The 13,425-nt window shown below is 34.5% G+C and overlaps 2 protein-coding genes and 1 long non-coding RNA gene across 3 annotated transcripts; 2 read left to right on the forward strand and 1 right to left on the reverse strand.

The window, feature by feature from the left end:
* Positions 1-1,623: 1,623 nt before the first annotated feature.
* Positions 1,624-3,815, reverse strand: LOC106293428. The gene is made up of 5 exons (XR_001260472.1): positions 3,651-3,815; positions 3,230-3,288; positions 2,928-3,130; positions 2,630-2,757; positions 1,624-2,244 (listed from the first exon to the last, which is right to left on the reverse strand). It is a non-coding gene; the product is annotated as an uncharacterized LOC106293428 (long non-coding RNA).
* A 3,848-nt stretch (positions 3,816-7,663) lies between these two features.
* On the forward strand, positions 7,664-10,686 carry LOC106344041 (metal tolerance protein C2). The gene is made up of 10 exons (XM_013783415.1): positions 7,664-8,079; positions 8,410-8,518; positions 8,812-8,851; positions 9,147-9,223; positions 9,343-9,431; positions 9,738-9,807; positions 9,935-9,973; positions 10,076-10,226; positions 10,313-10,402; positions 10,492-10,686. Exons 1-10 carry the CDS (start codon positions 7,671-7,673, stop codon positions 10,591-10,593), a joined length of 1,176 nt encoding a protein of 391 aa, XP_013638869.1. The 5' UTR covers positions 7,664-7,670; the 3' UTR covers positions 10,594-10,686.
* Positions 10,687-11,660: 974 nt separating this feature from the next.
* On the forward strand, positions 11,661-13,335 carry LOC106295476 (tetraspanin-6). Its single transcript, XM_013731390.1, has 3 exons — positions 11,661-12,332; positions 12,666-12,982; positions 13,124-13,335. Exons 1-3 carry the CDS (start codon positions 11,841-11,843, stop codon positions 13,161-13,163), a joined length of 849 nt encoding a protein of 282 aa, XP_013586844.1. The 5' UTR covers positions 11,661-11,840; the 3' UTR covers positions 13,164-13,335.
* The last annotated feature ends 90 nt before the right edge of the window (positions 13,336-13,425 follow it).

Raw genomic sequence — 13,425 nt, forward strand, 5'->3', positions numbered from 1 at the left:
TAAAATTCAGAAACCGAGATGACTTAATCTATACTATTAAAGCAGGATCCTATCTAATTTTTCCCCTTCTAATACCCTTTTATTTACTACCTATGCTACTGCTTTTGCAAAGACTTGAATTAATTTATTAAGGGTACTCCAGTAATTAAATAAATAGACAAAGAAAGCGTCCCTTTTACTGGGCATCTAGCAGATTTTTATCGGTTTCCTGATCTGTTTTAAAAGCCCACACGAATGTTTTAATGTCATTGAAATCGGCCCACTGTCTAATTTTGTTCCTCTCGAATTTTTCTAAAACAAACTAGGCTTAATACATCGGTACTATATATTGTATACTTTACATGAAATGAAATATAATGTTTCTAAGTCAGTGCTAATCACAAAAAAATTGAAACTAAATCGCAAAATACAGATGCTGAACCATAATAATAGTTTAGGATTCGCTTCACCATTTACATTACACTACTTATTCTTTAGGTTCTCTTCCTTATACCCTAAACCCCAAAATACAATACCTAAACTGTTAACTCATTTTATATCATTTACTAATTAATATCTGTCAAAAATTAGCTCAACAAACTGTAGATAAGATAAGTTTTGTTAGTCGATATTAATCACAGAAAAATCTTATGCTTATTCTAATTTTACAAAAGATTTGTCTTTTAATTTTTTTAATAACGAATTTAAAGTTGTTACAATACCGGAATATTAAAAAAATGAAAATATCCAAAGGTATATTCCATATAATTTACAAACCAAGATCTGTAACGAATTTAATCCAAGGGTATATTCCATATCCAAGTTTTTTAATAACGAATTTAAAGTAGATGAATATACCTTGTTCCAACAGAAATGTAAATGCAACACAAAAAATAGAAAATCTCGCTAACAATATTCAATCCTACTGGTCTCCTTTAATATACACAGACATCACATGGTTTGGTAAGGCCGTAATCACCGATTTAATAATCACCTCCTTTCCACCTTTTGTAAAAAAACGAAAGGTCCATCCATTAACCCTTTTATTCAACCGCTCTTGAACAAATCCAAACACTTGTACCTTTATGTATATTTAAATTTGATACTAATTTAAATTTGTATATTAAATTTTAACTTTATGAACAAATCCAAATACTAATTTAAATTTGTATATTAAATTTTAACATATGTATATTTTACTTTGATTTGTAAATATTATTTGGATTTCTGAATCAACTAAAATACATAAACTAAATAATAATATATTTTCTTTGGAAATTTTAAATGTATGGACTATTAAATCATGCAAATACTATGAAAAACAAATTGATCTACAATTGGTATAAAACTATTTCCATGTATGAGATACAATATTGTTACGAACCTAAAATTATAGTTTATTATACTATCACCTATTACTGTTATTTTTGTAAAACAATATTTTAATTTTAGATAGAACTTCAAGATTACTCTTTTGGTAACTGTTGCCTTAATATTCCCGGTTCTATTACATCAGCCATTGAAATAAAATGTTACTAATAAAGTAAGTTACTGCTGGTAACTAAAATTCAGAAACCGAGATGACTTAACTCTTCTATTATAACGTAGATTTATACATTTATAAAACAGATCTTACATAATCAACTTCTTCACATCAGACTCACTTACGTGACCTTTTTCTAGGATTTCCTTGTGAGATTGGGTTTGTTCAGTTCCTAGACTCAGTTTCTTCGCCTTTGACCCTTCTATTCTTCTTCCATAAATTCTCCTTTCCATTTTCTCAACTCTTGTTCTACGCCTAACTCTTCTTCTTTAGCTTTCTCAATTTCTTCTGCAAGTGTTTTTTGCTTCTTCCTCTCCAAGTTACCTTGTCTATTTCTCTAGCTTCCTCGATCTCAGAACAACTGTTGCAACCATTGTATTGGCTTCTTCTTCAGCATCATGAGCACGCTAGCTAAGCAGACGGCGGCTAATGCCAACCTCTCTGAACCCTTAGCAGCCTTAGTTTATTCCTAAGTTGCAAATAAAATGGTCTCCATTGTACTTGCCCCAGCCTTTGCTTGCTCTGCTTCTTCTTGAGACTTTCGAAGCTCTTCAGTGAATGATTTTGCACTGTGACAGTGAAAATTTTTTCTTCATCAGCCTTTGTGTTGCTTTCTGCGGCTGCTTCGGTAGCTCCGCTATTTATCTTATGGCTTCTTTTTCCTTGGACTCAGAAATAGCTATTCTCATGTTATACGACCATCACTCGCCAGCAAAACAAACCTGGATAAACATAAGGCATTGTTTACTAAAAGCATGAGAAATGAAACTAAAAATCATCTTTCTTGGCTTTTTTTCAAAAAAAAATATGGTAACAAAACCATAAACTCCGAATTATCACAATATGCTTAATTCTATGGAGGGACATCAAGAGAATCTACGAATGATATCTTTTTTGAATTCTCTGTAATCCGTAACCATAAGCTATCAGTATTGTGAAACACTAACATCTAACAACCTAAAATCAGACAACAACCCCACAAAGTTGTAGTTTTATGACAATACAATGAAGCATTTCTCTCCCACCAACCATCAAAGAGTATGCAAACCTAAAGCCAACTGAAGCATACACCTTAAGATTAAAACTTGGGAGAACTGTAAAGTAGACCTCTGGTTTTGGGGTGACTTTAACAGCAACCTCCTGACCCTTGAGCTCTCTTTCTTGAACTTAGGCTAGCAGAGCAAGTGCAACCAAAATGACCTCTCCCGAGCTCTCCCATCTGAAACTGCATACCTCTGTATTCAGAAAACATACTGACAACACGTTAGTTTGTAGTAACTAAAATAAAGAGAGCCCAGCAAATAATTATTATTTTACAGAACCAGACAACATCAAAATCAGATATATTTTTTTGTTAGGTAGAACTTGTTGCAGTTTTGAAAAATAGTAATAAGAATTTGCTCACTCTTTATGATGAAGATGTACTAAGACACCGTCCCTCTGCAAACTGCTGTTGATGTCCATAATACTTGTATTGTATCCATCCTTCACCGTGAAGTTTGTTTATGTTTGGCAGAATGACGGTTAGAATGGAAAAGTGTTTGGTTATTCAAACTCTAAGGCAGCTGTATCTTCTTTTTAGGCTTGTTGAGCTTTTTCTTCTTCTTTCTACAAAAACATGTCACAGACTCAGAGTTAGCCAAGTTCGGTATTACTAAAGCAAGAGGCCTAAACAACACAGAACTGCAGATAAGTTAATTGACCCACCAACTTCCACTCATCTGCCTAGCACTCCTCATCCTTTACTCGTGTGTAGCTTCTTCAGCCTATGCCAGACAGTATGAAGAAATTTTTATTAGGAAAACGTTGCCACGTACTAACGCTACAATCTTAAACTTTCACAGTTAGGGCCTGTAACTGTTCGACTGATATTCATGTAGTTTCCCATCCTTGCTACTTGGTTACATATGTGAATTAGATAGAACAATCAACAAACAAATAAATAATCAACAAAAAAATAAAAAATCTGTAAAACTTGGTTAAATGATTCAACACAACGCATAAGTTCAATAACATAATCAAGGATAAAAAAAGTTGGTAAGTGGATTCACACGGCGGAGTCGTTACAAATATAATCAAATTTTTTTTAATAGATTGATAGGATGCTTTAGATTGTAGGGATGCTAACCTTATTATAGTGGAACCTCCACTGATTGATTTCTAGATTGGATCAGTAGGAAAAAGATGAATAAATTGCTCCAAACTCTAGATTCGCTACTGCGCAGATTGATTGATGGATCAGTGAATGGATAGAAACTTTAGAATTTCTTACTGCGGAGAAGAGAGAGCGTGAAACGATAAAATAAGAAAAGCGGCGTTTCAAACCCATCATATTATGCTTTATATCGATATGGGCTTTAATAAAGTAAAATACACATACGAAGCCAAGCCCAACGGAATCCGATGAAAAAACAAATGAAACGGAGCGTTTAATAAGGTGGACACATGTTAACGCGAGAGAGCTCGACTTTCCTAGCTGGAATCTGACGTGGAGCCCTCAGGAGTGAGGTGACTCTACTTTATATATAAAGATTTAGAAATTTAATTTTCATGTTTGTCTTTTTCTTTGTAATCATATTTGTGTTTTTCTTTGAGATCATATTTGTGTATAAATTTTAATCAAAATCTATTTATAAAATAATATCAATTTAAAAGTTGATCTGACATACGCTCGTATTTTTGTAATCATATATGTTCGTATGCTCGTTTTTTTGTAACCATCTGTGTCTATTCTAGATTTTGATCTCCACTTTTAAAGTGTATATTTATTTGCTAAACAAATCAAATTTATTTGATATAAATTTGTATTTTTGATTTTTAATTACATTTAAATGTTACAAATAAAGCATTATAATTGTGCAGATTGTAATATGTTTTCTAATAGAAATAATTTTGATGATGAAATATGTAACCAAGTTTTACTAAAATCAAGATATTTTTGCATTTTTAGTATTTTGAATTATTAACGTAATTTATAATATTTGTACTCGAAAACCTATGTAGCATCTACCTGTAAGTCTAGCCCCGAATCCGATTAAATACGACCTATATACTCAAAAATATTGGTTTCTTGTATTGATCTAAATTTTGCTAAATTTAATTTATAATATAATTTTCATATATTTTCTCGCTATTTTTATATTTGATCATAATCCACGATAAAAATGGTAAATTAAGTGATCTGCATATAATTTATCTCAGATTTTGGATTAAATTATAAAATTTATTTTTAAAAACTCCATAAAATTCGGTTAAACCCAAAAAAAATTATTGACATGTGATCCGATAATGGTTGACCCGAAAAAAACTAGATAAATCTAATGGTCACCTATATGAAAATATTATCACTACAAGAAAACATAACATTAACGACGGCGAAATTCGTAGTAAATTCGTCGTAAAACAGGTTTTACGAGGAATTAGCGAGGAAACAAGTTTCGTCGTTATTCGTTCGTCGTAACGCATATTTCCTCGCTAATTCGTCGTAAAATAGCGAGAAACACAATTCGTCGTAAAGACGAAGAACAATATTCGTCGTAAAAACCATGTAACCTTTCCACGTAAGGAGGACGCTAGATTTCCTCGTAAATACCTCGAAAGTAATTCCTCGTAAATTACACATAAACCTTTCCACGTAATATACTCGTTAAGCTTTCCTCGTAGTGTTGCCGTAAAAGTTTTCCTCGTAACTTCTTCGCAAACTTTCCACGTAACGTAGTCGTGCTTTAGGCGGATTTGAATGCTACCAGCAAATTTATAGATTTTAAGTGTTGTTATACATACGTAGACATGTTCTCTATTTATTAAATAAATAGTAACAATGTCAATTAGGTATAGACCATGGCCATATTTTTAGCTAACAGATAAAAAAAATATTTGAGAAAAATAATATATATGTATTTCTGGTCATGAGAAAATAATATGTGGGTTAAATCATTTATCATATAGTAGAAGGGAGTGGGTTCCGCCGGTTACAAGGAAAATGATCACCTCGTTTGTTTCGAGTAAAAAAGTTAGGTAACTGTCATACCTTTTATAATGTGGTGGTTACATTCGGAAATTAAAAAAAGGTTGCAGTTATCATATAAAAATGTATGTGTTGTTGAAATAATAGTTTGACCCTACGTTTATCAATTGGTTACACTAATAGAATAGATTTATCAAGAGTAGTATACTGTATTTTTGTTGTTACGTTTGTTTCCCGACAAACTTAAATTTTATTAATACGAAAGCATAATATCTGAATACAAAGTTGGAGTTAACCACTTAGGTGGATAAACTTTACAATTTTCAAAAATAGAATTTGTTGGACAATGTCGAACAATTTTATGGACGGCTTGATTTCCATTACGTTTGACAAAAAAAAATGTTGTTGTAGAAAACTTATTCCTCAAGCTAGTAATTTCTTCAAGAAGATTTTGAATGGTTGAATTCGTTAGTTGAGCATTGATCATTTTAACCAAGATTTCTGAGTCTCCTTCGAAAATCATATTGCTATATCCTCCTATCCAAACATTCTGCATTGCCACAAGTAAAGCCAACTAAACTGGAATTAGAGAACCCCAAATTAGCTGAACCCCACATATAAGGATGACCATAACAGTTCCAAATAATCCATGCACCTCGAACTTGGTTCGAATTTAAATCATATGCTGCATCGTAATTACATTTTAGAAAACCTTGATCTCGTCGTGTCCATGACGATAAAGCAGGAAAAGAAGAAATTGTGCTTGTATTGCTTACATTAGGAGATGATAAACATAAATGAGATATCCATTCTCTAACGTCAGCACAAGCATTGTCCACTGTGACATTTGGGGGCAGTATTTGTTTCCTAAAGAGAAGAAAATTCCTCTTTTTCCATATACGCCATAGCAACCAAAAAGGTAACAACCGTTGATAAAGCGAAAGAGATTGTATGCTTTGAATATGCAGCAGAAACCGATTTTATTGTCCATATAATCATTTGTTAATAATGGAGCCGTAAAAGGTAGATATGAAAATCTCCAAATACATATTGAATCTGAGCACGTACAAAAACAATGGTCAATTGTCTCTTCTGCCAAACTACATCTCTGACAAATAGAATCTAAATTCATTCCTCTTGAATTTAGTCGTGTAGTTGTTCCAATAGCCTTTGATAGAATACGCCAAAAAAATGGTTAAGTTTGGGCATTATATTTAATTTCCTAATCTTATCCTTTAGAATAGGATCACCATAAGGAATTGGAGGAGCTTCAATCAAAAACTCTGGTGCATGCCTAGCAACCTTATATCCAGAAGACACAGGATAGTTTTCATCTCGTGTATGACTCCAAATCAACTTATCTTCTTTTTTTGTTTGGCTTAAATATATCTGGCTTACGAGACGTTGATCCTCATCGCATAAATAAGACTGTAGCGCCACCGTATTCCAATGTTTGTAAGGTGATACTGTAATCATATTACTAACACGTAAATCACAATTAATTGTTGTAGAAGCAGGTCGAGGTGGAATAACAGGTAACCAATTATCTTTGGAAGCTCGTATATTTTTGCCATTTCCCACAATATAGCTACATCCTTTCTTTAAAACCTCAATACCAGCGAGCAGAGTTGCCTATCCATATGACTGCTTGCGACATGTTTTTCCTTCTAGAAATTGTTTTCCTTTAAGATATCGAGCTTTATAAAGTTTGGAAAAGAGGCAATTTGGTTTTGAGTAGATTCACCATGCTTGTTTGGCAAGCAAAGCATCATTAAATTTTGGTAAATCTTTGAATCCAAATCTTCCTTCTTTTTTCGTATACTGTAGTTTTTTTCAAGTCATCCATGGTAAACCTTTAAGATCATTTTTACCCCACCAGAATCCCATTAAGATGGCATCTATCTTTTGTGTTGTTGCAACAGGGAGTTTAAAATGTGACATAGAATAGATAGGGGTTGATACAGCAACCGATTTGATCGTAACTTCTTTACCAGCTGATGAAAACATACATAATTACAAGACTCGAGAGCCAATCAAGTCCAATAAGGCGTTTAATGCGGTCAACGCTTCTTGACTTGAGGCTCTTATATGGGCTTACATCAGTGGCCCATTAAGGTGATTCTTGTGTACTTTTAAGACTTGTTGAATTTACACATTTGAGGATCAAACAGAAAGCTAAGTATGGAGAGATCCGTTTCCTTCGATCTTAGCGGCGATAACGAACTCCCGAATGATCGGAGCAGCGACGTCGGATACACCGCCAATGATCGGAGGCTCGCTTACTCCCGCTCCTTTCACCACTCCCACTCCCACGGCCCGCGAACGCCCGCAGCTAAGCCTTTTCTCGATAGGACGGTCTCCACCATCGATATGCCGCCGGAGATATACTCTGTCGACGGGGATGATGTTTTCTTCGGGGAAGGGAAAGCGGCGGCGATTGGGAAAGCGTCGGCTTTGCGTATGGTTTTGGTGGTTTTTGGGGTGCTGAGAAATGGAAATCGGCAGATGAAGAGATTGTTTCTGCTGATTTCGCTTAACGTGGCGTATTCTACCACAGAGCTGTTGATTGGGTTATTGACTGGGCGTGTAGGTACGATTTGGTTCCAGCTTTTAACATTTTGTTACACTTAGTTTTTAGTTCGTGGTAACTTTGTGTGTGTGGGAGAGACTTTTGGATTTGTTGAAGAACTAAGGTTTTAGTAGTGGCTAGAGATATAGATGGAAAGTGAAATGAATCAGCTAAAGCCCCAAGATTTTGATTCCAAGTCTTAATTTGATATAATCTGAATCATGAAACTAAACCACCACATGGATAGTAGATCTTGTGCGTGTATCCAGGGAACTTGGCTATGCAGCTGTAATTTCTGATTATTTATTAACCTTACTCTCTTTTTTTGGCTGTTTTATTTGACTCTTACAGGTTTGGTTTCCGATGCATTCCATTTGACATTTGGATGTGGTCTCTTGACGTTTTCTTTGTTTGCAATGGCGACTTCAAGGAAGAAGCCTGATCATGCTTACTCGTACGGGTAAGAAATATGTAAAATTTGATCCGCTTAGTTTGTTTTGTATTAGGGATATAGGTTGGAATGCATGCTTTGTGGTAGTTAACGGTTGATTTCTCAATTTGTCAAATTATTTTTTCTTTTCTTTCTCTCTGGAGCAATTCCTAAAGTAGATTCGCTAATGTTTTCGTAGGATATAGTATTTATAGTTGCTGAATATGAAACCTTTTCTGTTTGATTTTTTTGCTGCTAATACTGTAATTGCATAATGCTGAATTGGTTGGAACTTAGAAATCGTTGCCTTTTTTGGTTACCAGGTACAAAAGACTTGAAGTTCTATCTGCTTTCACTAATGCTGTAAGTATGTTCTTAAAGTTTGTTGGATCATGGATGTCATTTCCAGTTTTAATTTGAAGGTCTAATGGCTGATGTGCCATGCAATAAAACTGGTTTAATATCGTATAGAAATTAGTGTCCTGAGCTTATCTCAGTGTTTGCACACTTTCCTTTACTGTTGTTGGTAGAATAGAATAATCTTACAGCTCGTTAAAAATGTTGATTATCTTTTCATTTTGCCTTCATCACTGTCTCATTCATTTTATCTTTTGGGTTAACACATTGATATGTTCAGTATTGACATATGTGTAGACAGCTGTTTCTTATGTTCATGTCGTTCTCCTTAGCTGTGGAAGCTCTTCATGCATTTGTTCAAGATGAATCAGAGCACAAGTAAGTTTCTTTCCCCAAGTGACATGCCTAAGAGAGCTCGTAGTTATTTCTCTAGCACTTACTAAGTTTACACTAAGTTCTTTGCATTAATATGATGTATTGAAATTGACTTCATGCAGGCATTATCTTATTGTATCAGCGGTAACAAATCTGCTGGTGAACCTACTTGGTGTTTGGTTCTTCCGGAATTATGCTCGTATGAATATTGGTATGTATTCTCTGTTTTATAATTATGCTTAAGTTCTGGTTAGACTTGAATGAACTGATGCCAATACTGGTGATTTATATCATATAGCCCTGTTTGGCGGCTTTGGTATATTTCGTTTGTAAAAACTGGCCACCCCTGTCAATGTAAAGCAACAAAGAAGCAAAGGGTTTCTAATTAAGATAGAATAAGTAGGAGGATTAGTTAAAATAGAGAGACAGAAGCATGATGACTGAATCTGGCCTTCTGTACATATTCAAAACTCACATTTTTCTTGAATGTGTTTCTTAAATTCATAAAATGATGCAGTGTACAGAAAAGCAGAAGATATGAACTACCACTCCGTTTGCTTGCATGTCATATCAGATTCCATCCGCAGGTGTGATATTCTTTTTGGCTTTCTTTATCTCAAGCAGAGCCGCAGATAGCTAGATAGAAAAATGTTTCTCTTTGCATGGAATTTACATACATCCCACATGACATATTCGCTGCTTCTGTCTTTTCAGTGCAGGTCTGATACTGGCATCCTGGCTCCTCTCTCTGGGGTAATGCTCACTTCCTTTAAAAGGAACAAAATGAATAAAAATGTCTTATTACCTGACCTCTTACATTTTCCATTTTTCTCCTCCGGTCTTTGGATTTTTCAGGGTTGAAAATGCAGAGGTCCTATGTTTGGGATTGGTATCAGTTACAGTGTTTATGCTTGTTATGCCACTCTTCAAAGCCACTGGTGGCGTTTTGCTTCAGATGGCACCTCCAAACATTCCTTCTTCCGCATTAAGTAAATGCTTGCGTCAGGTTCGCTCTGTTCCATAAAGTGTTTCCTGAACGTGTACATATAGATCGATCAACCTGGGTTTCTCTTCAACTATCTTTATTTACAGATTACTTCTCGAGAGGATGTCATAGAGGTTTTACAGGCACGTTTCTGGGAGGTTGTGCCCGGTCACACTGTTGGCTCACTCAGAATCCAGGTACTAGCTTCCTTACTGTTTTCATATCGGTTAAAACACGAATCCATAATAAGAATTGTACTGATTTTGAGCTGGTTATTTGTGTTTAGGTGAAGAGCGGGATAGATGAAAGGCCTTTACTGCAATATGTGTATGATGTATACCATGATTTGGGTGTACAAGACTTGACGCTGCAAACAGACTACAGCTGAGCTGCATCTACTTCTATGTTTTCAAATACTGAGGACTTTGGATGTATACTAGTAGAGATTATGGTTCTATAAGAAGATAGCACTTGGTTTCAAGCTTGCGAGTTTCTTGTTACATTTGTTTAGTTTTATTTTTTTTAATTCCTTTTCCCATTCGTCTTTTGAACCACACACACAAGGACCACAATCTTTGTAAACTCTTTTAGTCTTTCAAGTTTGTGCGTCTTTTTGGCTCAAATTCTCCTTTTTAATCCTTTTTCATGTAAAAAAATCATCTGCAAAATGTAAAATCAAAACGGTAGCACGTAAAATTGTCAGCTGAAACAAGATTTTATTGTTCTTCTTGTTTACACAGAAAAAACTAAGTGGAGGAATCAAAGATCATATTGTGCTCCTCAACCTACACAGCCTAATATTCTGCAAGTTATGGGGACAGTACAAGCATCTTAAAAAGCAAATTCATCCGTCCATGTCTATGTTATTCTTTGCTTACCCCCGTTTGCTTCGTTGATCATTGTAAATTTAACATAGTTTACTAAACGATACAAAAATTTGTAAACATAAAAAAAATGATACAAAAATTTAATATAGTTTACTAATTGACTACGTGCACATGACAAAGGAATTTTTATTAATGGAACTTGAAAATATATTTTGGATTTAACTGAACTACAAAAACGCAAGATATATATGAAAAGTATCTCAATTATTTCCCGTAACGAGTCAACAATTTCAAAGTATACAATACCCACATATGATACGATCCATTATATAATCCATGATTGCGTTTTTTGGACTCTAAGCTAGAAAAATGTATATTAATAATATGGTATATCATATTTAATTAAGGCACTACTTGTGTGGTCTGCTTTATTGTTAGTTAAACGTATAAAATAGAATAATAAACAAGAACCAATTGTCCAAAAAGACACTTTTATTTGAAAAAATACTATTTTTAATGTTATTGTTTGGATGATTCAAATCAAGAGACGACCAGAGAATATGAGCATGAATCATCAAACCATTAACTCTTAACCTTTCCCCTTAAAAAAAATTCCCAGTTGATAAGATAGAATCAAAAGCAGAAAAAAGGTAGAGTTAAACAATATAATAACTAAAAAACAAAGAAGATTGTAAGATAAAGCTGATGAAGTTCACATTACAAGAAGAGAATCTGCTTATTACAAAAGAGAGAGATATAAGAGAATACACTGCTAAGTCTCTGGTTTCTTCTTGATAACACTTTCACTATGTACAGATTCAGCAACACAGTGATTGGAGTCTTAAACCTCCTCAGCTTACTAGCTTCAATACCAATCATAGGAGCCGCTCTATGGAAGGCAAGAAGCAGCACAACTTGCGAAAACTTCCTCCAGACTCCTCTACTCGTTATAGGTTTCATCATACTCTTAGTATCTCTCGCCGGATTCATAGGAGCCTGTTTCAACGTGGCATGGGCTCTTTGGGTTTACTTAGTGGTCATGATCTTCCTCATCGCGACTCTTATGGGTCTAACTCTGTTTGGTCTGGTGGTGACGAGCCAAGGAGGCGGTGTGGAAGTACCAGGGAGGGTTTATAAAGAGTATAGGCTTGGTGATTATCATCCATGGTTGAGAGAGAGAGTTAGAGATCCTCAGTATTGGATCTCTATAAGAAGCTGTATCTTGAGTTCCAAGACTTGTGCTAAGATTGAATCTTGGACTACACTTGATTATTTCCAAAGAGACATGACTTCTGTTCAGGTATCATCCTCAGTGCCTAGAGCCATGTTAAAAAAAAATTAACCGTAGATTTTTATATATGTCTAAAGTTTTTATTGATTTATAAGTATTAATAACTCCAGTTATATATGTTTTTTTTTTTGAAATTATAAGTATTAATTTATAAATATATTTGAAAATTTAAATTTTACTCCAATTTATATATATTTTAAAAAAAATCAAACCATTTTCAATCTTTCCATTTACACATGCTAAAAGACTGCCATGATCCTCATTTATATTTTCTCATATTCATTGCCCTATCGTATAAGCTAGCATCTTCATCAACTTTGTATGCGTGTGTTTGATTTATAGTCGGGATGTTGTAAGCCACCAACGGCGTGCGCGTACGAGACCGGAGTAATAGTAGGAGGAGAAGATTGCTATAGATGGAACAATGGTATTGAAACGTTATGCTACGAGTGTGATGCTTGCAAAGCTGGTGTTCTTGAAGAGATACGTCTTGACTGGAGAAAGTTATCGGTCGTTAATATTCTGGTCCTTGTCCTCCTCATCGCTGTCTATGCTGCTGGTTGCTGCGCCTTCCACAACACTCGCCACGCAGCTCATCCTTATCATCCTTCTGATGATAACCGCATGACCAAAGTCCGTCCTCGTTGGGACTATTACTGGTACGTATACTACATAGACTTATATTATACTCTTCCATCATTATTATAGATCATCTCATTTCACTTTTTTCTTCTGACAAAAATGAATATTTCTAATGTTTTTTGACAAAGATAGTTTCGTGTTTCTTTGTTCTATTACAGGTGGAGATGGTGGCATGAAAAGAAAGAACAGCTTTACTGAGAGCCTCATCGCCTGTGCTTTGGTCTGTTTATCATTTTCTTTTTTTTTTACCAACTTGTGATTTAAGAAAACATAAACATAAAGAAACGTTGTAGTTCTGTTTCCTATAAATCGTCAAGAGATTAGTAAATGTCGTTTTGATTCACAGAAAGAAACAAAATGGAACATACATGGAATATCAATACAGAGTCAGAGACTATGAATTTAGTTGTATAACTAGTGTTGACCCCATGCTTCGCATGGGAATAGTTTTACTTGCAAA

The sequence above is a fragment of the Brassica oleracea genome, chromosome C5 (genome assembly GCF_000695525.1).
Source record: "Brassica oleracea var. oleracea cultivar TO1000 chromosome C5, BOL, whole genome shotgun sequence".
NCBI lineage: Eukaryota > Viridiplantae > Streptophyta > Magnoliopsida > Brassicales > Brassicaceae > Brassica > Brassica oleracea.

Coding starts and splice junctions, on each gene's coding strand:
- LOC106344041 (XM_013783415.1), top strand. CDS start 7,671: ATGGAGAGATCCGTTTCCTTCGATCTTAGCGGCGATAACGAACTCCCG. Junction 8,080..8,409: donor GTTATTGACTGGGCGTGTAG/GTACGATTTGGT, acceptor TGACTCTTACAG/GTTTGGTTTCCGATGCATTC. Junction 10,227..10,312: donor TAAGTAAATGCTTGCGTCAG/GTTCGCTCTGTT, acceptor CTTTATTTACAG/ATTACTTCTCGAGAGGATGT.
- LOC106295476 (XM_013731390.1), top strand. CDS start 11,841: ATGTACAGATTCAGCAACACAGTGATTGGAGTCTTAAACCTCCTCAGC. Junction 12,333..12,665: donor GAGACATGACTTCTGTTCAG/GTATCATCCTCA, acceptor TTTGATTTATAG/TCGGGATGTTGTAAGCCACC. Junction 12,983..13,123: donor CCTCGTTGGGACTATTACTG/GTACGTATACTA, acceptor GTTCTATTACAG/GTGGAGATGGTGGCATGAAA.